The sequence below is a fragment of the Lithobates pipiens genome, unplaced genomic scaffold (assembly GCF_037356315.1).
Source record: "Lithobates pipiens isolate NorthernLeopardFrog02 unplaced genomic scaffold, aLitPip1_a1.2 Scaffold_18, whole genome shotgun sequence".
In the NCBI taxonomy this organism is placed as follows: domain Eukaryota; kingdom Metazoa; phylum Chordata; class Amphibia; order Anura; family Ranidae; genus Lithobates; species Lithobates pipiens.
The window spans coordinates 373,487,984-373,511,896 of record NW_027507758.1 but is presented as its reverse complement, the minus strand read 5'-3'; the positions used below and the strand labels follow the sequence as shown (position 1 = coordinate 373,511,896).

At 45.2% G+C, this 23,913-nt stretch overlaps 1 protein-coding gene across 2 annotated transcripts in view; it reads left to right on the top strand.

Annotated features, from left to right (window-relative positions):
• Positions 1-23,913, top strand: part of ABCC5 (ATP binding cassette subfamily C member 5) — a 215,036-nt gene that overhangs the window by 43,230 nt on the left and 147,893 nt on the right. For both annotated transcript variants that reach the window (XM_077487701.1, XM_077487702.1), the window contains exons 3-4: positions 13,226-13,386; positions 13,538-13,693. In XM_077487701.1, the coding sequence (XP_077343827.1) occupies positions 13,226-13,386; positions 13,538-13,693 (317 nt within the window). The remainder of the gene's footprint in view (positions 1-13,225; positions 13,387-13,537; positions 13,694-23,913) is intronic.

The window sequence follows — 23,913 nt, the reverse complement described above, 5'->3', positions numbered from 1 at the left end:
ATTTTTGGTGTATACATTGGAATGAAGTAATTTTTAAGTTTTTTCTGTGTATATGCTTTTTGTTAATGGTTTTCCAGCATCTTTAATGATGAAATACATCTGTCTATGCTAAAAGTTTAAGTTTATACATTGTGTGCAGCTCCCCGCTCAGCCCCTCCTAATTTTTACCTAAGCCTGATCTCGATCTAGTGATGTGTATGAGAGCTGAGACTCTTCCAGGTCTCTTCCTCCTCTTTGGATGGGATGCTGCCAGTGAGAGGGCAGGGCTGAGATGCTTTTTGTGTATTATGGACACACAGAGCAGGGTTGGGGAGAGAGCGAGCACACACCCCCGTAGCAGATGGCTTGCTAATGGGGGCGGAGCCCAGAGTGCTGGCGGGGACCTGAGAAGGGGGCGGGGGTGGGCATTGAGGCTGCTCTGTGTAAAATTATTGCACAGAGCATGCAAGTATGATCTGTTTGTAAAGGCAAACAATTTTTTTTTTTTTTTTTTTTTTTTTTAAATAACATATACTTACCTGCGCTGTGCAATGCTTTTGCATAGAACAGCCTCAATCCTCCTCTCCTTGGGTCCCACGCCGGCGCTCTTGGCTCTTCCCCCTTGCCGAGTGCCCACCTTAGGAAGCTGCTTTTTATGGGGGCACTCGTGTGCGCTTAATCCCGAGCCAGGCAGCTCGGCTTCAATTCCCCCCCCCCCCCCCCCCAATCTCTCCTTGCAAATGGCTCCTTTGTCTCAGCCAAGCCTGTGAGTAAGGCCCCATTCACATTCACACCTGAGCGTTTTGTAGCTTGCAGCCTGAAGCTACAAAAACGCTTGAGGGGAAAAAATCTATTCTCAATGGAGATGGTTCACATCTCCACTCCATGTCGCCTGAAGCCGAATGGCTGAAGCTCAAAGAAGTTCTGGACCCTTTTTTTGTCACTCAAATTGGGCAGATTTGGGTGTTTTCCTTCGTTTTACATAGGTGACCTTTTTGTCCTGCACAAAATCGCAGTAAAATAGCACGATTTTCTGCCTGAAAACGCTACGTTCAGGTGTAAATGGGGCCTAAGAAAGTAGAGTGACAGAGAGGCAACTGCTTTTCCTTTCACTGTTCATTCAGTGGACAGCTGGAATGGAATAGGGCCAGGACACTAGAAAATCTCTGATTTAAATCTCAGTATTGCAGCAAAAATGCTTGTATTTTATCTTTTTAACCACTTCCCCTCTGAAGCAGTCGTACGTTTTTTGCATACGTTTGTACAATCTGCATTTTATGGTTAGCAAATTACCTAAAACCTCCAAAGATGATATTTCTGAAAGCAGGGGCTGGGTAGACTATAAAGATCCAAGTTATAGTGTTATAAAAAAAAAATTGGTAACCAGTAAACAAATACCAGATGAGTCAGTCATCCAAACCTGTGCACCCGTAAGAAAAAGACAAAATAACTGTATCCAAATTAACAATACATTATCAATAAAGCAGAGTTCCACCCTAAAGTGGAACTTCCGCTTATTTATCTCCCTGTCTCTCCTTATTTGGCACCTTTCACTTCTGGAGACAGTGCCGCTGCAAAGCTCGGCCTCCTTCCTCCGCCACCGGACAATTAAAAAGCGCAGTGCACTTCGTGCATGCGCAGCGAGTAATGGTCTGTGAAGCCAACAGGTTTCACTGTTGGGTTCTCCTACCAGCAATGGCAGCGGCTGCACCTGATGGCCGATCGGAAGCCAGTCCAGTTTTGGATGGCTTCACACAGAATGTTTGTGTTTTTTGTTTTTTATTTTTTTTGCATGGAGTACCGGAAGTTAAGAAACCTTGCCTCTTTAAAAACTTCTATTATATTTTTATATTATACTGCAGCTTAGTGGTGATGGCTGGATTCGTTTTTCTTTGTTCTATTTTTATCTGGTGATCCAGCCAGCAAGTCTGTGTTTCAAAAGAACAAGCTCTTTTCCAGGTGTTTCCAATTACAGGGATGAGACAAACCATTTAGCATTGACACGGTGCATAAATGATCAGCTTTTCTTTGCTCGTGTAAAACCTTTATCCCAAAAGGGGGGGGCGGGGGGGGAATACGGTTGCTGTAACTGATTATAAAGTGTGATCTGGAGTAAGGCTGCATTCACACCTGAGCATAGTGTTTTCAAGCGTTTTTTGCGGCATTTTTTACCGCTATTTTGTGCAGGGCAAAAGGTCACCAATGTTAAAAGAAGAAAAACGCCCAAATCTGCTCAATTCGAGCGACAAAAAAGGGTCCGGAACTTGTTTGAGCTTCAGGCGTTCGGCTTCAGGCGACATGTAGTGGAGATGTGAACCATCTCCATTGAGAATAATAGAATTTTTCCCTCTAGCGTTTTGTAGCTTCAGGCTTCAAGCTACAAAACGCTCAGGTGTGAATGGGGTCTTGGACTTTAGTTTGTATTTAAATCATTTTACTCACGCCTCCTCCCAGACTGAAAATGCTGCTGTCTGCTGTGCTCATTCATAAAGGGTAGGGGCACTCTAATTGCAGGAGGTGTGTTACTGGCTAGATCACCAGGAGAAAACAGAGGGGAAAAAAGCCTAAACATTTATTTTTTTTTTAAATGCAGCCACCATGTAGTTGGTAACCTGCACTTTAATGCATTTTTGGTTATGGGTGTAATACTGCTTTAAATGCCCTTTTTTGCTCATGATTTTGCAGTTAGTTTTTTTTTTGTTTTTTATTTGTTTTTCCATGTATGTAAAAAGTACAAAAAAGCATATACCTAATTTTACTGTTAATGGTAAATAAGGGACCTGTAATAATTTCACACTCTGGCATATGTGGCAATATCCAAAGTGTGTGGCTCAGTTATTTGCCTAGATATGCACTCCCTATACACGTTTGTGTTCAGGTGTGTGACGAGCAACAGGGTACTGCAATTTTTTACTTTATATTATGTTATTACTTTAATATAAAATGTATAAGTATATACAGACATCTTTCAGCCATAACATTATGGCCACTGACAGGTAAAGTGAATAACATTGATTATTATGTTACAATATTATCTGAAAGTGGGTGGGATATTTAGGCAGAAAGTTATCTCTAAAGTAGATGTGTTTAACCACTTCCGGACCAGCTCACGACGATATATGTCAGCACTTTGAAGAGGGATATCATTGTTATGGCAGCAGCTAGTTGCCATAACCCTGGCATCCTCTTCTTCAGTGAGCAGTCTGGTTTCAAATAAGTGGACTCAGCGGTAGGGCTGGGTAAAAAATCGTTTTGAATTGAGCTGAAAGGTCAAATCGATTCAAATTCTCAGCAAATCTATTTTTTTTTTTTTTGACTGTGACGGGGGCTGACACTGCCGGTCCTGATTAGCTGCGGGCAGGATTTATTTATTTATTTTTTTTAATTTTTTTTTTTTTAATTTTTTTTTTTTTTTTTTAGGTGAGGCCGTGGATTTGGCCTAGTCCACGAGGCCAGATGCCACAGACTAGGCCGAAGTCACGGCCTAGCCTAAAAACTCCTGCCCGCAGCTCCTCAGGACCGGCGCGGTGTCCATCAAAACAAAAAAAAAAAAAAAAAAACTTGATTCGAACCGTGAATTGCGTTTTTTTTTGTTTTGTTTTTTTAAAGAATCGCAGATTAAAAAAAAATTTTTTTTTGAGAAAAGCGCTCAGCTCTACTCAGCTGTGGATTCACCGCAAAATCACTGTTTTCTGCGGCGGGAGAGGCTCCCTCCTGCCGCTCCCCGGTGCCCTCTGCCGCTTACCGGAGCCGCCGGCAGCGGGAGATGCATTCGGATCCTATCCCCTCTGTATTATGGAGATGAGTGAGGGGAAGATTGCCCCCACCCGTCTCCATACCATTGCATTGTCAAAACATCACTTCCACCCATAGTTCTCTAACAGCCCGTTCACACCTGAACGTTTTGTAGCCCTACGCCTGAAGCTACAAAACGCTGGAGGGGAAAAAATCCATTATTCTCAATGGAGATGGTTCACATCTCCACTCCATGTCGCCTGAAGCCCTACGCCTGAAGCTCAAACAAGTTCCGGACCCTTTTTTGTCGCGCGAATTGGGCTGATTTGGGCGTTTTCATTCCCATAGAAACTAATGGAAACGCTCGATTCGAGCGTTTCTACGGGCGTTTTGACGCTGTATCTGCTCAAGAAAAAATAAGCAGATGAAAAATATTTTTCCTATTGGCTGAAAAAAAACGCCGAAGTTAAAAAAAACGCTCGTCGCGCGTTGTAGTGTGACAAAACGCTCGTTGTCGCGCGACAAAACGCCGGTAAAAACGTTCAAACACGCTACGCTCAGGTGTGAATGCAGCCTAAGGGACACTTGTTTAATAAAAAAAAGTGAGTAGTGCATGTGAAAACGGTGTTTAAATGAGCTATCACCTCATTATTAGAGCGTGAGCTATAATTCTAGCCCTAGACCTCCTCTGTAACTCAAAACGTGTGACCTATAGATAATTTTTTTTTTTTACACGTTTTTTATGAAGATTTTTAAGGGTAGTTTGTTGCCATTCCACGAGCGGGCGCCATTTTGAAGCATGACATGTTGGGTATCAATTTACTTGACGTAACGTTATCTTTCACATATAAAAACGATTTGGGCTAACTTTACGTTTTTTTATTTTATTTTTTTATGCATAGTTTATTTTTTCCAAAAAAAGTGCGCTTGTTAGACCACTGCGCAAATAAGGTGTGACAAAGTGTTGCAATGACTGCCATTTTAGTCTCTACGGTGTTAAAATATATATTAAAATATTTGGGGTTTCTAAGTCATTTTCTAGCAAAAAACCTGCTATTAACTTGTAAATGCCAAATCTCAAAGAGGCATGGTTCTCTGTCTCATGTCACAAGAAATAGTATCACATAGGGGACTTTTGGTCCCTTATGTGATGAAAAATAAGGTTTTCAATGAAGGAAACAGTGTAAAAACCATAGCTACACCCAAGCACTTGAACTCTCCCCCCTTTGTGCCCCCCACATACACGCATATATGAACGTAAACCTATGGCTGTGCAAGAAAGCATTGATTGCGCTGCACGTATGCTGTACATCTCTGCGGACACTGAAGTTTAAGCGGTAATTCTAGGACCAAAGGTCATTTTAGGCTTGTGATTGAAGAGTGGCTAAATCCCATGGTTAAAGTGGTAGTATGGTCAATTTTTTAACTTTTACCTACAGGAAAGCCTATAATAAGGCTTACCTGTAGGTAAAAATAATATCTCCTAAACCTGTACGGTTTAGGAGATATTCCCCTCGGTATGCGCCGCTGACTGCAGCGGCGCATGCGCACAAGGGGGTTCTCTCCGTGAAAATCCGGCAGCGCTCGTGCGGCCGGACTGAAATCTCCCGCGCGCAGGCCACTCACAGCGCCGGAGCCGCGATACCCGGAAGAGACGCCGAGGGAGCATGTCGGCTCCCTCGGCGTGGATCGGGCCAGATATCGGGGCCTCGTTCTAAGGTAAGTATTTCATAATGAGCTAGTATGCGGTGCATACTAGCTCATTATGCATTTTGCTTTGCAGGTTTAAAAAAAAAAAAAAATTGCGGGTTTACTACCGCTTTAAGCTGCCTTTTTACTACCCCTCAAGGGATTGACAATTCACCTTTTATTTATTCCATTTTACATTTTCAACACTTAACATTTTATCTTTACTAACATTATTTTGTGCAGATGACAGGTACTCTTTGGAGACATCAGCACTGTCATTTTGATTGTATTTCTTTAAAATGTACTATTTGAGAACTCCATGGGCCATGTATCTGACTTTGCACATATGCTGGCTTCTGCCAGTGGCTGTACTTACAGGTGAAACTCTTAACAATTTGAATATCGTGCAAAAGTTTATTTATTTCACTAAAGGCCTGTACACACGATCTGACTTTTCAAACAAACATGCGAATTGGCTGTTTTGAGGCAACATCAGACTGTGTGTATGCTCCATCGGACAAACTTTTTAGTTTTTTTAGTGGACTTTTGTTGGCTGTGCGAACAGACAGACCTTTTGACAACATAAGCAAAGTCCGATCGTGTGTACACAAAACAAAGTACAAACACGCATGCTCAAAACCAATGCAAAAGACCAGACAATACAGAAGTTGACCAAAGGTGGCACTGGAGTAATTGAACATCCTCTTTTGAAGTGTCATCTGTACGTTGAACTGTCACTACATTCGTGTTTGTTGCCTAAAAAGTCAGATTGTGTGTATGCAATACAAACTTACGGCCAACGCCCTTTGTACAAAAGTCCACGGGAAAGTTTGTACTAAGTCCGATCGTGTGTATGGGGCTTAATGAAACTTTAAAGGTGAAATTATTATGAGATTACGTCCCAAGCAAAATAGTTCAAGCCGTGATTTGTCATAATTGTGGCGATTAAGGCTTACAGCTCATGAAAACCCCAAATCCACAATCTCAGAAAATTTGAATATTACATGCAATCAAGAAAACAAGGATTGTACTTACGAACAATATCGGACCTCTGAAAAGTATAAGCATGCATATGTACTCAGTACTTGGTTTGGGCCCTTTTTGCAACAATTACTGGCTCAATGCAGCGGGGCATGGAAGCTATCAGCCTGTGGCACTGCTGAGGTATTATGGAAGACCAGAATGCTTCAATAGCAGCCTTCAGCTCTTCTGCATTGTTCGGACTCATCTTTCTCTTCGCAATGTTCCATAGATTCTCTATGGGGTTCAGGTTAGGCAAGCTTGCTGACCAATCAAGCACAGTAATCCCACAGTCATTGAACCAGGTTTTGGTGCTTTTGGCAGTGTGGGCAGATGCTAAGTCCTGCTGGAAAGTGAAGTTTGCATCCCCATAGAGCTAGTCTGTGGAATGAAGCATAAAGTTCTCCACAATCTCCTGGTAGACAGCTGCGTTTACCCTGAACTTTATGAAGCACAGTGGACCAAACACCAGCAGATGACATGGCTCACCAAATCAACAGACTATGGAAACATCACACTGGGCTTCAAGCATCTTGCAGGTGTGTGCCTCTCCATTCTTCCTCCATTCTCTGGGTTCTTGTTTTCCAAATGAGATGCAAAATTTGCTCTCATCAGAAAAGAGAACTTTGGATCACTGAGCAACAGACCAGGTCTGTTTTTTTTTTCTTCAGCCCAGGTAAGATGCTTCTGATGTTTTTTGTTCAGGAGTGGCTTGACCAGAGGAATAAGACCATTAAAGCCCATGTCCAGGATCTGTCTGTGTGTGGTGGCTCTTGATGCACGGACTCCAGCATCAGTCCATTCCTTGTGAAAGTCCCCAACACTTTTGAATAGTCTTTTCCTGACAATCCTCTCCAGGCTGCGGTCATCCCTGCTGCTTGTGCACCTTTTTTATTCCACATAACTTAGCTTTGATACAGCACTTTGGGAACATCCAACTTTTGCAATTACCTTTTTGAGGCTTCCCCTCCTTATGGAGGGTGTCAATGATGGTTTTCTGTACAACTGTCAGGTCAGCAGTCTTTCCCATGATTGTGATTCCTACTGAAGCAGACTGAGTGACCATTTAAAGGCTCAGGAACCCTTTGCAGGTGTTATGGCTTAATTAGCTGATTAGAGTGGGACACTGAGCCTAGAATATTGCACCCTTTCACAATATTCAGATTTTCTGAGATTGTTTTTTTTTTTTTTCTTAAGCTGTAAGTCATAATCACAATTATGACAAATCACGGCTTGAACTCTTTGCATTTAATGCGTCTATCGCATATATTAGTTTCACCTTTTAAGTTGCATTAATGAAAATTAACTTTTGCAAGATAGGCTAACTTTTTGAGTTTCATCTGTAGTACATCTAATGTGGCTGTTACACTGTGTGATATGACTGCTTGGTGCATATTTGTAAATGGCTCTGGATAGTCTTGGACAAAAAGCTTGTGTCAGGGCCTGTAAATCCCTCTTGGCCTTGGGCAAGCTGGGTAGTGTGTGTGTGTGTGTGTGTGTGTGTGTGTGTGTGTGTGTGTGTGTGTATATATATATATATATATATATATATGTATATGTGTATATATATATATATATATATATATATATATATATATATATATATATATATATATATATATATATATATACACATACATATATATATAATGTGTGTGTGTGTGTATATATATATATATATTTGGCAACATTGATTAAGCAGGCCTAGACATTGAAGAGTTCAAGTTTAGGCAATCATTATTTATAATCTTTCTCAAATCACCTTCAGAAAATGCTTTTCAAGAAAGTTAGAAAATTATTTTTAACTTTCATCTTTCTATCAACTGTTGGGAAATGTGTTTGTACGTATGTACTGCAAACCTGTTTGTGTGTTTTTTTTAATATTTACTCTAAATCCAGTCTTCCCAAAAAAAATTGTGTATGGTCAGCATTAATAAATTTCCTGACTTGGTTATGGAAATTATTCCACCAAAAGCCCTTTTCTCATTAGTTCATTGACAGACACAGCCTTCTTTTTTCAGAACCATAGGGTTATTTCACCCCCTACAGGAGTAGGACACTAGGCAGAAAAAAGACTTGGCTACACCCATGGGCAGTCCTCTCTGCTATAGGCCTTCAGTTTTTTTTTTCTGCCTAGTCAGGAGTAAGGACCTAGTTCCCTGTTGGTATCTCTGGTCCTGGCAATTTTTTTTTTTTTTCTGGATTTTTCCAGTGAGATCTGCACTCACTGCCGAGCTGAGTGACGGGCTGGACATTCAATCTAGTTGTCACCCCAGTCTGGCAAGCGCTAGGTCGGCTGCGACATAGCCACACTGGACAGGGTCTGGCCCTGCGAGTTAAACGTCTCACGGCATCCCTCATGGCTAACGGCCCCCCCACTTTGGTGACGAGGAGGTTCTGTCTGGAGCGGTGCCTGCCTGGTCCTAGTATGGTGAGTAAACATTGCAGGAGGGGTTTCCTGGTGGTCCGGTACCACTACCGTTGTGGGGGTGTCCTAATGTAGTGGTCACTCTTCTTGGTGTGGGGCTTTTTTTTTTTTTTTTTTTTTGCTCTATGGAGTCCTAGGAGCATGTTTTGCCCACCTGACCCCCTGTTAGAGGCTGCAGGTCCCTCCTGGGTTCCAGTCATTCGTTGATGCACTGATGGGGGCCCTGGAGTCCTTTGTGTCCTGGGTGGAGGTGGCTCTTGGGCAGCGGACTAGAAAGAAGCATCCCCCGCCTTCCCTTGCTTCATCTGTCTCCTCCAGAACCTGAATCTGATTCAGTTGCCGGGGGCGGGCACCCTGCGGGTTCTGCAGCTGCTCGCACCCTGTGGTCTGCAGCTGCACTCATAGAGCTTTCGGACAGGGAGGGAAACTTTAAAAATGGAGGATGCAGCCATGGCTGCGGTGGATGTGGCAGTCTCCTTTTGGCACCCACAAGCCGCCTTTCTCAGCAAAAGTGTTCCCTTATCCCTCCTTTTTTGACAAGTTTGTCTATAAAGAATGGGAGTGTCCAAAACGCCCCTTTGTGATCCCGAAGTGTTTCGCTGTGCCTTATCTGTTTGAGGAGAGTATGCGCAAAAGATGGACAATTCCACCTGTGGTGGATCCCCCGGTTTCTCGGTTGAACAAAACCACTATAATTCTGGTTGAGGATTCTCTGGCCTTTTAAAGATCCAGCTGACAGGAAGGCAGAGTCTTTGAGCCGCACTATGTTCTCTATTGTGAGTTTGGCACTTAGGCCAGTTTTGGCTATTGCTCTGGTGTCGCAAATGCTGACAGAATGGCCGAAGCTGTCGCACTGTGACCTGGAAGGTGACCAGTTTCTAAGCTATCTGTTTCGGCGGTAGTGCTTCGACGGATATTGTGGCTGAAGTGTTGGTCTACGGTCCAGTCCTCTAAAGCAGTGGTCATCAACCCTGTCCTCAGGGCCCACTAACAGGCCGAGTTTTAAGTATTACCTTGGGGAGATGCAGACTAGAATACTGCGCTCACTGAGCAGCAAATTATTTCACCTGTGATGCATTTCAGTTATCTTGCAAACCTGGCCCGTTAGTGGGCCCTAAGGACATGGTTGATGACCACTGCTCTAAATGCCCTAGATGATCTGCCCTTCCAAGGAAATAGTTTGTTTGAGGCCACTCAGGATGATATAATTGAGTGTCACGTGTAGAGAGTTCTTTTCTTCCACAGTCAAAGTGGTTTCCGGGCCCGTGGACCTCTCTGCTAAACGACAAGTGGGACCACGAAGTCTTTCTGTCTGGTTACAAGATTGAGTCCCAGACTTGTCCCCCAAGCAGATTTTTTTTCCCGTCAAATCTGCATCTGCATCTGTCTCTGGACCACTTGTTGGCCCTCCAGGTCAGTGCAAGGCCTGTTACTCCAAGGGGTCCCTTTCCGGTGTCGGAACCTTTTCCTGGGCTTTTATGCAAACCTATTTACGATCCCTAAAAAAAGGGTATGTTGTGTCCGATTCTTGACCTCAAGTCCCTGAACCGCTATGCGCAAGTGCCGGAAGTTTAGAATGGAATCCATTCGCTCTGTGGTGCCATCTCTTCATTGGGGGTTACTTTCTTGCCTCCATCGACATCAAGGATACCTACCTGCACATTCTAATTTGTGCACAGCACCAGCAGTTCCTCCGCTTTGCTGTGGGAGAGGAGCATTATCAGTTTGTGGTCAACACCGATGCCAGTCTGGGTGAGGAAGAGTCCTGGGCCTGAGCTCGGCTCAGGGTCACTGGATGCTGGAGAAATCTAGGCTACCTATCAACATCTTGGAACTCCAGGCGATCAGACTCTGTCTGGATCATTGGACAGATCGTCTTTAAAGGCTCCCAATACAGATCCAGTCAGACAATGCTGTGGCGGTAGCCTATGTCAACCACCAGGGAGGAACAAGGAGTGTTAGCTGGCCTGGAAGTAGCCGTCATTCTATGGTGGGCAGAGCGTTTTGTCCCAGCCATCTCTGCCATTCACTTTCCGGGGGTGGACAACTTTCAGGCAGATTACTTCAGTTGTCAAGTATTGGCCCAAGGGGAGTGGTCCGTCCATCAGGAGGTATTTCAACACGTCTATTTCCAGAGTTAGTTCTGATGGCATCACAAATCAACAAACTTTTAGTGATTTTTGGCCAGGCTTGGGACTCTCTGGCGGATGCCTCAGATGCTCTGGTCGCTCCGTGGGGCCAGTATCGCCTGATCTACGCCTTTACTCTCAAGCTTCTGCTGCGGCTGTTGTGCAGGATGGGGGCCGAAGAAATTCTTGTCATTCTAGTGGCCCTGGTATGCTGACCTGGTGCGTCTGGTCGCAGACTCCCCCTGGCGGCTGCCTCTCGGGGAGGATCTGCTGTCCCAAGGGTCGATCTTCCAACCTGCTTTACGTCGCTGGCTTTAATGGCCTAGCTATTGAAAGCCAGATGTTTAAGGATAAGGTCTTATCTGCGTCGGTTATTCCTAAGCTCCTAGAAGGTCTACCAGGAAGTTATATAATCGGACGTGGAAAGCGTACATTTCATGAGGAGTCAGTGGGGTTTCACCCACGTTCCTTTTCGGTGACAAGTTTTTGACTTGTCTTCAGAGGGACATTGAAAAGCATTTGGCCTTGAGTTCTGTCAAGGACCAGGTGTTTGCCTTGAAGGTTTTCTTTCAGTGCTCCCTGGCTTCACATTCCCAGGTGCATACCTTCATTCAGGCAGTGCGACATGTGGTAACACCGTTGCAATCTCCCTTGCCACCATGGGACTTGAATCTTGTACTTTGGATTCTACAGAAGCCTCCGTTTGAAAATATTTGAGAAATTCCCCTGCTCACACTATCACAGAAGGTGGCAATCTTGGTGGCTATTATTTCTACTCACAGGGTATCAGTTGGCAGAGCTATCCTGTTGCACGCCCTACTTTGGTGATTCCTAGGGACAAGATGGTGCTTCGTCCTTGTCCTTCTTTCCTTCCGAAGGTTGTCTCTGATTTCCATTTAAATCAGGGGTCTCAAACTGGTGGCCCTCCAGCTGTTACAAAACTACAAGTCCCATGAGGCATTGCAAGGTTGACAGTTACAAGCATGACTCCTACGGGCAGAGGCATGATGGGACTTGTAGTTTCACAACAGCTGGAGGGCCACCAGTTTGAGATCCCTGATTTAAATGAAGACATCATGTTGCCTTTGTGTTCCGGGCCGAGAGAATTTGTCTTGCATAGCTTAGATGTGATATGGGCAGTCAGGGTGTATTTGGCAACCACCGAGTCTTTTCGAAAGTCAGACTCCGTTTGTTATCACGGACTGACAAAAGAACAGGCTATCTGCTTCCTTTGCGACCATTTCAAGATGAATTAGGCAGAAGCTGACTCAAGCCTATTTTATCAAGGGTCGGGTTCCTCCCTTCCGTTGAAGGCGCATTCGACTCAAGCGCTGAGTGCCTTTTGAGCCTTCTGGCATCAGGCGTCGGTAACGCAAGTAAGGCAGCCACCTGGTCGTCTGTGCGCACTTTCACAAAATCTTACAAGGTGGATGTACTAGCGTCTGCAGATGCCTCTTTTGGCCACAAGGTTCTGCAGGCTGCGGTATAGGGTTTTTTTTTTTTGTTTTGTTTTTTTTGTTCCCCCCACCCTCATGAAAGGGTTTTTTTTTTTTTTTTTTTTTTTTTTTTTGGTTAAGTGGGCTCCAGGTTGTTCTCGCTAAACTCCAGCTTTTATGGTTGGCCTGTTTTTTTTGTTGGCTGCCCCACTCATGTTTGCCACTGCTTTGGGGCATCCTTATGGTTCTGAATAAAGAAGGCTGTGTCTGTCAATGAACTCTGAGAAACTAATTTTACGATAAGTCATAATTCCTAATTTTTCATTCGTTCATTATCGTAAAATCAGTTTCTCTGAGTTCATTGACAGACACAGCACCTCCCCCTCTATGGAGTTTTAATGCTTCTGATACTGCTTGTTAAATAACTGAAGACCTATGAAAGGGGGGGGGGGGGGTGTATACCATGGGTGTAGCAGAGTCCTTCTTTTTTTTTTTTTTTCCCTGCCTAGTGTACGTAGGGGTGATATAACTGTGGTTCTGAATAAACAAGGTTGTGTCTGTCAATGAACTCAGAGAAAGATTTTAAGTCAAAAATCTTATTTTTCCATTCATGTGCCCATGCTTGGGCAGATAAAGACTTTAAGAAAGTTATTTGGATAGCATATCTGACGGGGCTGTAGCAATGAGAGCCTGACAAGAATGATATGCAGGCAGCTACATTAATACTTGATTTAATCAAGTTGAGTTGAACTTTGTTCTAATTCATTCTATTTTTTTTTTATTTTTTTTTATGTGGTTTCAATTTAAAGCTTGTGGATTGCCAGGATGCTCTGGAGACGGCTGCACGAGCAGAGGGTCTTCCCTTGGACATCTCCATGCACTCCAACTTGCAGATACTGAGTGAGCACCACCATAGCCGAAAATATCATTATGGGTTACATCTGCTTAAACCTTTTCGACTTACGTCAAAGTAAGTGTGTTTTATTATGTGTGTTTTTTTTTTTTTTTTTTTTTTTTTTTCCATTTGTAAATTCAATTTAAATCTTTAATTTGCTTAGTCCATAGCAGAAGTACATGTTACATATCTTATTTTCTTTTTATTTTACTTTATTCTCTAACAGACACCAGCATCCAGTGGATAATGCAGGACTGTTTTCCTTCATGACTTTCTCCTGGCTAACACCGCTGGCACGCGTGGCTTACAAGAAGGGCGAGCTGTTTCTTGAAGATGTCTGGCCTTTGTCTCACCACGAGTCTTCTGATGTTAACAGCAGACGGTATGTTGTTAGTGAGAGACTATGCTGTCAGAGCAAATTTAAGTGTCTTTGCTTACATTTTCTCTCAGTATTTCCCATATCATCTTTCAGGACAGCCACCTATGAGAGACCTTGGCTCCTCCCTTCTGAGGAAACGCCGCCCAGCCTAGATTTAAAAGGCAAGCTTCCCCGCCGGCTCCTTCATTTTGGTGTTAACTCCAGCAGGAGACACTGCGAGGCGCAGTGGCTAAAGGCAGCCAGGGAGGCTGAAGCCTGTATGTCTGGGAAGGAGACAGAGGCCTCGGGACTAGTGGTGCTATGCCTCGGAGAGGGGTTGGTTACCTGGCAGCCACACTGTTTGTTTTTCTGTTGCCACCCCAGCTCTCCAAAAGTTGTCGTGAGATGATCCAGGGGCCCACTTTCAGGTTCTCAGTGGAATCTCGGGAGGAGGCATGCAAACCCCCCCTCGCATTCTGGTGCAAGCCACAATGGAGTTCACAGCACAGTGGGGCTGTGTGGTGGCTGACGTCACTTCTGGTGGGGGGTGCACCTCTTTTTGATCTGCGGCTTCCGGTTCCAGCCACGGGAGCTGAAGGCGGGCCGGGCTTTGACTGATGGGGACCCGGAAAGGTCACACAGGCGGCTGGAGGTCCCAGAGTCAAAACCATCCTTTTCACGGTGGGAGTGTGTCAGAGGCAGGGGCCATCCTGGCAGCTTCTGGTGTTGCCAACATCAGGCATCATAAGGTAAGGAGGACCCGAGAGGGTTGCATCCCTTACACGTCACCTGCAGCTCCAAAGGTGGGGTTCCCTCTTGGTGATCGGAGGGGAGGAGGCACATGGGACCCAGGGGCTGGTGTTTCAATGTGCTCTCCCAGGGGGGTCCCTATGGGTCTGGCTGGTGGAGAGGTCCCAGAGCTTGAACTACCTCACAGAAAAAGGGTTGCCTTTCATTCTATTTCACACACTCATTTCACTAATCAATCATACATTCTCACATATTCGACATATTTGATTTTCATTGAGGGGGCACTTATTATTTTTTCTTTTCTTTTGTCCTTCTTTTCTTCTCTCTTCATTTTTTACTCTCAACCACCCAGTGATTGATTGCGAGAGACATGTGCGGAGATTTCACGATGATGGATCACCAGCTGTCACTGGTTTTCACTTTTAATTTTATGATCACATGTTGACCTTTTGTATGGTATATATTTGCCCTTCATTTAGAACAAAAATTAGCTATGAGTAAGCGCTAGTTTTAGCGTGAAACGCGTCAACAATTGTTTTTCTCTTTTTTTTCTCTTTTTTTCCCTTTGTTGCTGTTATTTGTGAGATGTGAGGTTCTTTTAGTTTGAAGAAATAAAAGGCACTTTTTACTTTTCATCTGATCTGGAGTGCGGCTGTCCATAGTTTGTTCATTCTTTATCTATTTGGTTTGTGCAATCACCCTGCACCTGGGACCCTTACCTGCTTGGAGAATGAGCAATCTCTTGGTGAACTGACCTGGAGCTGTGGTTTCCTATTTTTCTTGGCTGCCAGTTGGTCGGGTGGTAAATCCCACAGCTCCAGACTGTGCCTAACCAGTGATGGTGGGGTACCATAACCTTTCCTGCCGGTCACCACCCCGAGGAAAAGGGGGGACCGGAAGTGTTCATTAATGGTCACACAAAAGCACCAGAGCCTTCACCAGTGGAGTTGGGTCCCCTGTCCTCTGTTCCTGGGGAAAGCCAGGACTGCGTTGATGCTGGCCCCATAAGCGTGGGTTGCATAGGTGGCATGCTTTCCCCGCTGACAGCATAGCTAGTATATGTAGAGGAAAGAGGCAACCGCAGACGCTGGTTACAGTCTCCATACAGAGCAAATGGGGAGTATGGATGGTAGATCTGACTGGTCTGCTGGGGACTGGAGTTCAAATCCCAATGAGGGAAAGCCATTCGTGTCCTAGGCACATCCTGTTGGACATGTGGCAGCTTTGTGACTTGGAGGTGTCTGCTTGGCATCCCTGCGGGTCTGATGTTCAAAAGGGGTGGGGTGGACTCCTCTGCGACACCTGCACAGGCAGTGGAAGCAGGCCCCAGCACCTCACAGGTAAACCTAAAGTGTTGGTATTTCCATGCACATCCTTTTGAGTGTTTTTCCCCCTTGTAACCAGTAGGGTCTGGGTGAAGGGGAAACATTTTTTATTTATTTTTTCCTTCCTGCATGAGATGTGTGGAGAGTGGGTGTGGCTGAAATTACACTGTGTGGTAAAACGCAAGGCTGGCCATCAAAAGGCCACAATGGTGAGGCAGTCATGGCTTACAACCAGTGCAGCCATGGTAGTCTGGCTGGAGACATAGGATCTTATCCTCATGTCAGCTCCTTCCAGCCTTTGACAAGTCACTTTACGCAGTGGCTCAGCGGATAATACTTCAGCTCTGGGGACACTGATTCGATGGGGTTGAGGCGGTTCCCTGAGCAGTCTCCTGGTGACTCTGGCGAGGCTATCCAGGGGCTAAGGCCTGAGTGGCTAACACTTTTGCCTGCCAACACTGGGGTGGTGAGTTCAGATCCCCAACATTCCAGTACTTGCCTAAAGTTGTGGGTTCTCCCTGTGTTTTTGTGCGGCATCTCGTCTTCAGTTTCTCCTGGTCAACCCAAAAACATTGAAGAAAAAGAGCTCACATTGAAGGTGTTGCACCTAAGCTGTGCCTTAAACACTGAGGTCATGAGTTTGAATACCAACTAAGCTATCACCCTGCCTGTATCACTAGTGTTTTCAGGTTACAGTGGTGCCTGCCGGATGGTGCATAATGGCCACATCGCTTGTATGCACCCAATATAGGAAAATAAACAAGGGATCTCTGACCAGGGCCCGATATCAGGGGGTGACCCCCTGGATGGCATCACAGAAGGCCTTCAAGTGACCAGACCCTAGTAAGATACACAGGTTTCTAGAACACTTGTGGGAGAAGGCCTGGATGGTGAATTCAGTAGACCCCCTCATTACAAAACTTCTCTGGAGGAGGTGATTGCAAGAGGACAGAGCAGTGGGAAAAGGGCGTTCCTGTCCATTAGGTCTGATGGAAGCCGAAGAAGACTAGGCCCCAGCTTCTCGAAAGGCTTTAGTTCAGTACCCTCTGCACCCACCAGAGGCAGTTTTTTTCCACAGTTCCAGACTTACCGGCCTTGTCTTTGGAGATGGAGGGTTATTGTTGGATTCCATGCTCAAGAGCATGACTCTGTTCTGCAAGGGAACTGCGATTCTTTTCATCAAACTACTCTGGCATTTATACTGTTGTCCGGCATCTCAGAATATTGTCTGACACAATTTAAGACACACATTGATGCATGGTCAGTAAGAGGATTGGCAGCCCCTAAGTGGTGGGTAACAAAGAGCAGGTCCAAGACTGTGCTATCCCTCCCACAGGCAACCTGTTCTTTGTCTTGGGCCTGAGGCAATTCTTTAATAACATAGCAGAAAGGAAGAGAGCCCTTCTGTTAAATACAAGGGTGACCCAGGTAGCGTTGCTGGCTGGCCACAGCACCTTGAATGCACCCGATCTCATCCTAATCCAGAAGTTATGACTAAACTCAGTGGAGACCTCCTCTGGCAGTTGCAGGCACTTCCATCTCGACCGTCTCAAGGGCAGTTAACCCTGGGATCTTGAGTTTCCTCCGGGAACTCTGGTTTGCTCCAATAAAACTTCATCTTTAGGCCTGAACCAGTATAGATAATTAAAGATACACACACGCCAAACCCTTTACCAGGTGTATCACCACAGCGCTTAAATGACACGAATTCTACACCTTAGCTGCCACTTCTTACAAACTATCAAAATATATAAAGGTGCATACAAACTAGTGCTAAAGATACAATTAACTAATTGGTTGCACGTGGCGCTGTTACCTGTGTGCCTTTCAGTCAACACTCCCTAATCTTCTAAAAAATCCTATCCCACATCATACAAAATGTGATAATTAATAAACACTTAAATAGATACCCAAATTTTCATTTAGATTAAGTGTACAGTGACAAAAATAAACAAACGTGAATATAGTCCATCCACCGAATATAAGAAAATCTAGAGTATATATAAAAAAATTTATATATAAAAATAAAGCAAAATAGATAAAGCAAAAAAAAACATATAATATCAAATAAAGAGTCTTTTTAAAGAAGCGTGAACAAATCTCCAGTGTTTAAATTTCTTTATACACGTGACTCCTTCACCACACCATCCGTGCTCAATGGCCCCCCTTCGTGAAAAAACTCACCAAATGCTAAGCCTTACACTCTCGTGTGAGGCAAAAAGGGCTTGCAACAGATCTCTCAAGATGTATTTCAGATATCAGCACATCCGATTTAATCTTCTCCAATTGCGTACTTCAATGTGTATATATAAATACCTCAAAGAAAAATCACAGAGGGAGACCCCAATAGTGTAATACTGCAATCACTCTTTAATATAAAAATCGCACTCTTTATGCACTCACATGAACTAAAAAGGGTAAAATCACTTCAAAAGGATAAAGAAACTTGCTTCACAAATCCACTCCACAACAACATTCTGAGTACGTCGGGGCATTGGTGGTCACAGCGGACTTATTAGATACTGGATCGCTAGATCTCACCCCTCCTCGTGCGTCCCGCCTGGTCCCACACAGCAGGTCCGTTCGAAAAAGGCGCCTTCAGATCAGATGATTCAGTCCACTTAGTCCTGTACCTCCTTCCCAAGTGGACTGAATCATCTGATCTGAAGGCGCCTTTTTCGAACGGACCTGCTGTGTGGGACCAGGCGGGACGCACGAGGAGGGGTGAGATCTAGCGATCCAGTATCTAATAAGTCCGCTGTGACCACCAATGCCCCGACGTACTCAGAATGTTGTTGTGGAGTGGATTTGTGAAGCAAGTTTCTTTATCCTTTTGAAGTGATTTTACCCTTTTTAGTTCATGTGAGTGCATAAAGAGTGCGATTTTTATATTAAAGAGTGATTGCAGTATTACACTATTGGGGTCTCCCTCTGTGATTTTTCTTTGAGGTATTTATATATACACATTGAAGTACGCAATTGGAGAAGATTAAATCGGATGTGCTGATATCTGAAATACATCTTGAGAGATCTGTTGCAAGCCCTTTTTGCCTCACACGAGAGTGTAAGGCTTAGCATTTGGTGAGTTTTTTCACGAAGGGGGGCCATTGAGCACGGATGGTGTGGTGAAGGAGTCACGTGTATAAAGAAATTTAAACACTGGAGATTTGTTCACGCTTCTTTAAAAAGACTCTTTATTTGATATTATATGTTTTTTTTTGCTTTATCTATTTTGCTTTATTTTTATATATAAATTTTTTTATATATACTCTAGATTTTCTTATATTCGGTGGATGGACTATATTCACGTTTGTTTATTTTTGTCACTGTACACTTAATCTAAATGAAAATTTGGGTATCTATTTAAGTGTTTATTAATTATCACATTTTGTATGATGTGGGATAGGATTTTTTAGAAGATTAGGGAGTGTTGACTGAAAGGCACACAGGTAACAGCGCCACGTGCAACCAATTAGTTAATTGTATCTTTAGCACTAGTTTGTATGCACCTTTATATATTCTGAACCAGTATAGGGTTGGCACTCTTGGGTAGATGCTGTCGCTCAGAGCTGGCATTTCCCTAGGTGCTGTGCCATCTTGCCCACCCACAGTGTAAAACAATTACCGGTGGGCATAGAACACTACGGTCATTTTCATTGTATCACGCTGACTTAAAGAACCACGGTTCTCTGTCCTGAGGGCTCTGGGAACCTGGTGGCCTGGCTACTAAGGGGGATACCTCAAGATTATTTTTTAACCTCTTCGCGCCCGCCCTATAGCCGAATGACGGCCGTAGAGCAGGCGCATTCGTCCGGGCGGTCGTCCCTGGACGGCCCGATGTTTACTTCCGCAATGCGCGCCCCCGCGGGCGCGCATCGCGGAAGCTCTGTGTTCGCCGTGTCCCCCGGGGACAGGCAAACACAGATCGCTGTAAACGGCCAATCACAGCGGCCGTTTACAGCGTGATCGGCGTGTCCAATGGGAGATGATCTCATATGTAAACATATGAGATCATCTCTCGGCGCCGCTCTCCTTCCTCGCACTGTCTGTGCGAGGAGGGGAGAGGGGAGAGATGAACGGCTGCAGCGGCAGCCGTTCTGCCTGTGGGGGGAAAAAAAAAAGGTAAAAATAAATAAATAAAGTGCCATCCGCCCCCAGCAGTGCCATCCGCCCCAATGCCATCCGCCCCAATGCCATCTGCCCCAGTGCCATCTGCCCCAGTGCCATCTGCCCCAGTGCCATCTGCCCCAGTGCCATCTGCCCCAGTGCCATCTGCCCCAGTGCCATCTGCCCCAGTGCCATCCGCCCCAGTGCCATCCGCCCCAGTGCCATCCGCCCCAGTGCCATCCACCCCAGTGCTACCTGCCCCAGTGCCATCCACCCCAGTGCTACCTGCCCCCAGTGCCATCCACCCCAGTGCTACCTGCCCCCAGTGCCATCCACCCCAGTGCTACCTGCCCCCAGTGCCGCCTGCCCCCAGTGCCGCCTGCCCCCAGTGCCACCTGCCCCCAGTGCCACCTGCCCCCAGTGCCACGTGTCGTCAGTGCCACATAGTGCCATCCGTCATCAGTGCCACGTATCAGTGCCATTTGTCATCAGTGCCACGTATCAGTGCCATTTGTCATCAGTGCCACCTGTCAGTGTCACGTGCCATCTGTTGTCAGTGTCACGTGTCATAAATGCCACTTATCAGTGCCATCTGTCATCAGTGTCACGCGTCATCGGTGCCATGTATTAGTGCCATCTGTCATCGGTGGCACATATTAGTGCCACGTATTAGTGCCATCTGTCATCAGTGCCACGTTTCAGTGCCACGTATTAATGCCACGTGTCATCAGTGCCACGTATAAGTGCCACCCGTCATCAGTGCCACATATTAGTGCCATCTGTCATCAGTGCCACATATTAGTGCCATCTGTCAGTGCCACCTGTCATCAGTGCCACGTATAAGTGCCATCATTGCCACGTATCAGTGCCATCTGTCATCAGTGTCACGTGTCATTGTCCTGGTGCTTCAAAAGTGTAATAAATAGTCAACAAGTTAGATGTGTAATTTATGTTCCTAGAACACATGATGGCGCTACCTGCATGTTGGGCCTCTCTATGTGGCCAGGCTGTGAAAAAGTCCCACACATGTGGTATTGTAATACTCAGGAGGAGTAGCAGAATTTTTTGGGGGGTGTCATTTGTGGTATACACATGCCACGTGAGAGAAATAACCTATTACAATGACAATTTTGTGGAGAAAAAAAAAAAAAATGAAAAATCGTAATTTTGCAAAGAATTGTGGGAAAAAAATGACAACATCAAAAAGCTCACTATACCTCTTACTAAATACCTTGGAATGTCTACTTTCCAAAAAGGGGTCATTTGGGGGGTATTTGTACTTTCCTGACTTGTTCGGGTCACAAGAAGCGAGATAGGCCACCAGTACATCAGATGTGATCAATTTTGTGCGATTCGCACCACAGCTTGTAGACTCTCTAACTTTCACAAATTCCAAATAATATCCACTAATTTGGGTTATTTTTACCAAAGACATGTAGCAGTATAAATTGTGACCAAAATTTATGAAGAAAAATTAATAATTTGCATAATTCTGTCACAGAAACAAAGAAATATGCGTTTTTTTTCCAAATTTTCGGTCTTTTTTCATTTATAGCGCAAAAAATAAAAACCCCAGAGGTGATAAAATACCACCAAAAGAAAGCTCTATTTGTGGGAAAAAAAGGACAAAAAATTCATTTGGGTACAGTGTTGCATGACTGAGTAATTGTCATTCAAAGTGTGAGAGCACCGAAAGCTGAAAATTGGTCTGGGCAGGAAGGTGTTTAAGTGCCCTGTAAGCAAGTGGTTAAGCTCACTTACCTGAGATTGGAGGCGTTATGGCAGCTGAACTAGTTTTAGATCTGCAGTCTCCCAAGTAGGACCAAACTTTACTTATTGCAGGCAGTGGGATCTTTCTTTTGAACTTTGGTTCATGTGTCAATAAGGTTCCTTGTTCTTTTGTAGGGGCTAAAGCAGGGGTTGACAAATTTGCTTTGAATTTAGGAGCCAGTTTTTTTTTTTTTTTTTCAGCTCCCGGGGTAAGGCCACTCATTTTCACCCCCTATCCCTAACAATGGAGCACCCAGTCAATCACTCTATTGAAACGCTGTTACATCAGGGTTATGGGCTGACCAGAAAGAGTAAGGCTGGCAACAGATGGAACTGGCTGGCACTGGCAGGTGGCACTGGTTGCCACTGGCAGGCTCGTGGTACTGCCAGATGGCACTGGTTGGCGGTGGCACTAGTTGGCACTGATTGGCAGTGGCAGGTGGCACTGATTGGCAGTGGCAGGTGGCACTGATTGGTGGTGGCACTGGGTGGTGGCAGGGGGCACTGGTTGACACTGGCAGGTGGCACTGATTGGTGGTGGCACTGGTTGGCACTAGCAGGTGGCACTGTTTGGCACTGGCAGGTGGCACTGATTGGCGGTGGCAGGTGGCACTGATTGGCGGTGACACTGACACTGGCAGGTGGCACTGGTTGGTTGCAGGTGGTATTGATTGGCGGTGGCACTGGTTGGCACTCATTGGTGGTGGCAGGTGGCACTGGTTGGCGCTGGCAGGTGGCACTGGTTGGTGGTGGCACTGATTGGTGGTGGCAGGTGGCACTGGTTGGTGGTTGCAGGTAGTATTGATTGGAGGTGGCACTGGTTGGCACTAGCAGGTGGCACTGGTTGGCACTAGCAGGTGGCACTGATTGGCGGTGGCACTGGCAGATGGCACTGGTAGGTTTCACACGGAGCACTCTGTTACTGAAATGTAACAGAGGAGCTGTCAGAATTGAGCTTAATGTCGGAATGGGCGGGACCCAGCCGGGGTGTGAAACTGACAAGTAACAGAGAGGCGGATATGTCAGATTTCAGCCTGATGCCGGGGTGGCCGGGGCCCGGCCGGGGTGGCCGGGACTCAGCAGCTATCAAACACCAGCCAATGATTGGGCTGCTTAAGAAAAGGGGCGGGCCACATACACGTAGCGGCCCGCCCAGATCCCATTGGCTGGTGTTTGATAGCTGCTGGGTCCCGCCCACCCTGGCCGGGTCCCGCCCACCCCGACATCAGGCTTAAATCTGACAGATCCTCCTTTCTCTGTTGCTTTTCAGTTTCACACACTTAGCGCAGCGCCGCTGAGTGTGGAGGAGGGAGGACGACGGCAGTCAGTGTTCATGCGCTGCATGTCTGGGGCATCGATAGTGGGCTGGTGGCAGCTTAGGCGCCAGGTTGCGATTTCTGGTCGCATTGGCGACCTGGCGCCTGGGGTTTGTCGAGCCCTGGGCTAAAATAAGGGTTAAAATCTCTAGCAGTACCTGGGCAATGCCATGCCAGATCTGTGCAGCGGCAACGTGATTCAGCTCTCCCACCTTTCACTTGACACTAGAGGCTGATCTTGTCAGTAAACAGATCAGGCTCTTTGGACACACAGTCCTGTAAGCCAAAGTCACACCCTAAGGGTAAGTGCTCTTATCCTCTCATAGGTCTCTGTCCTGAAAGATGATATGTGAAAATAAGTTACTTGTAACATCTTTTCCAGGAGTCTTTAAGGACAGCACCATGTACCCACCCTGGATGGTTTCCTTTTTGTGTTCCTGACTCAAGAACCATCAAAAACGAATTTATTGTGTATGATGTGTTCTTGTGTCTCCCCAGCTGGCCAGAGTTGCTCTTAAAGAACTGAGGCGCTGGCGGGAAAGCATGACTTTTATATCTAGGCTGGGTGGGGTTTCCTTAGCAGGGAGTTATACCTTAAAGTGTGGTGTTTAGTTAATATGTAAAGTTTAAAAAAAAAAAAGCAATTTATTCTTAAGTATCTCTATGCAGTGGTAAATATAAATGACCATCTATATGGGTAGGAAGCAAAATTTCTAATCCACTATGAGAATAACAGACAGAAGAGATGTACTGTATATTCTATTAGAGGTTGACTCTGGTAAATATCAGACTCTAAGATCTAATTAATTATTTTTTTTATTTAAAGAAAAAAAAGTTAGACTGTTTTTTGTAGATTTTCAAATGGAACTGTAATATACTATAAGCTGGTCATAAAAAACAATGTCTTCCTTCAAAAAAAAAAAAAAAAAGATTTTACGAGCATTCGATTTTTCTAATTGTTAATGCGGTCAAATCG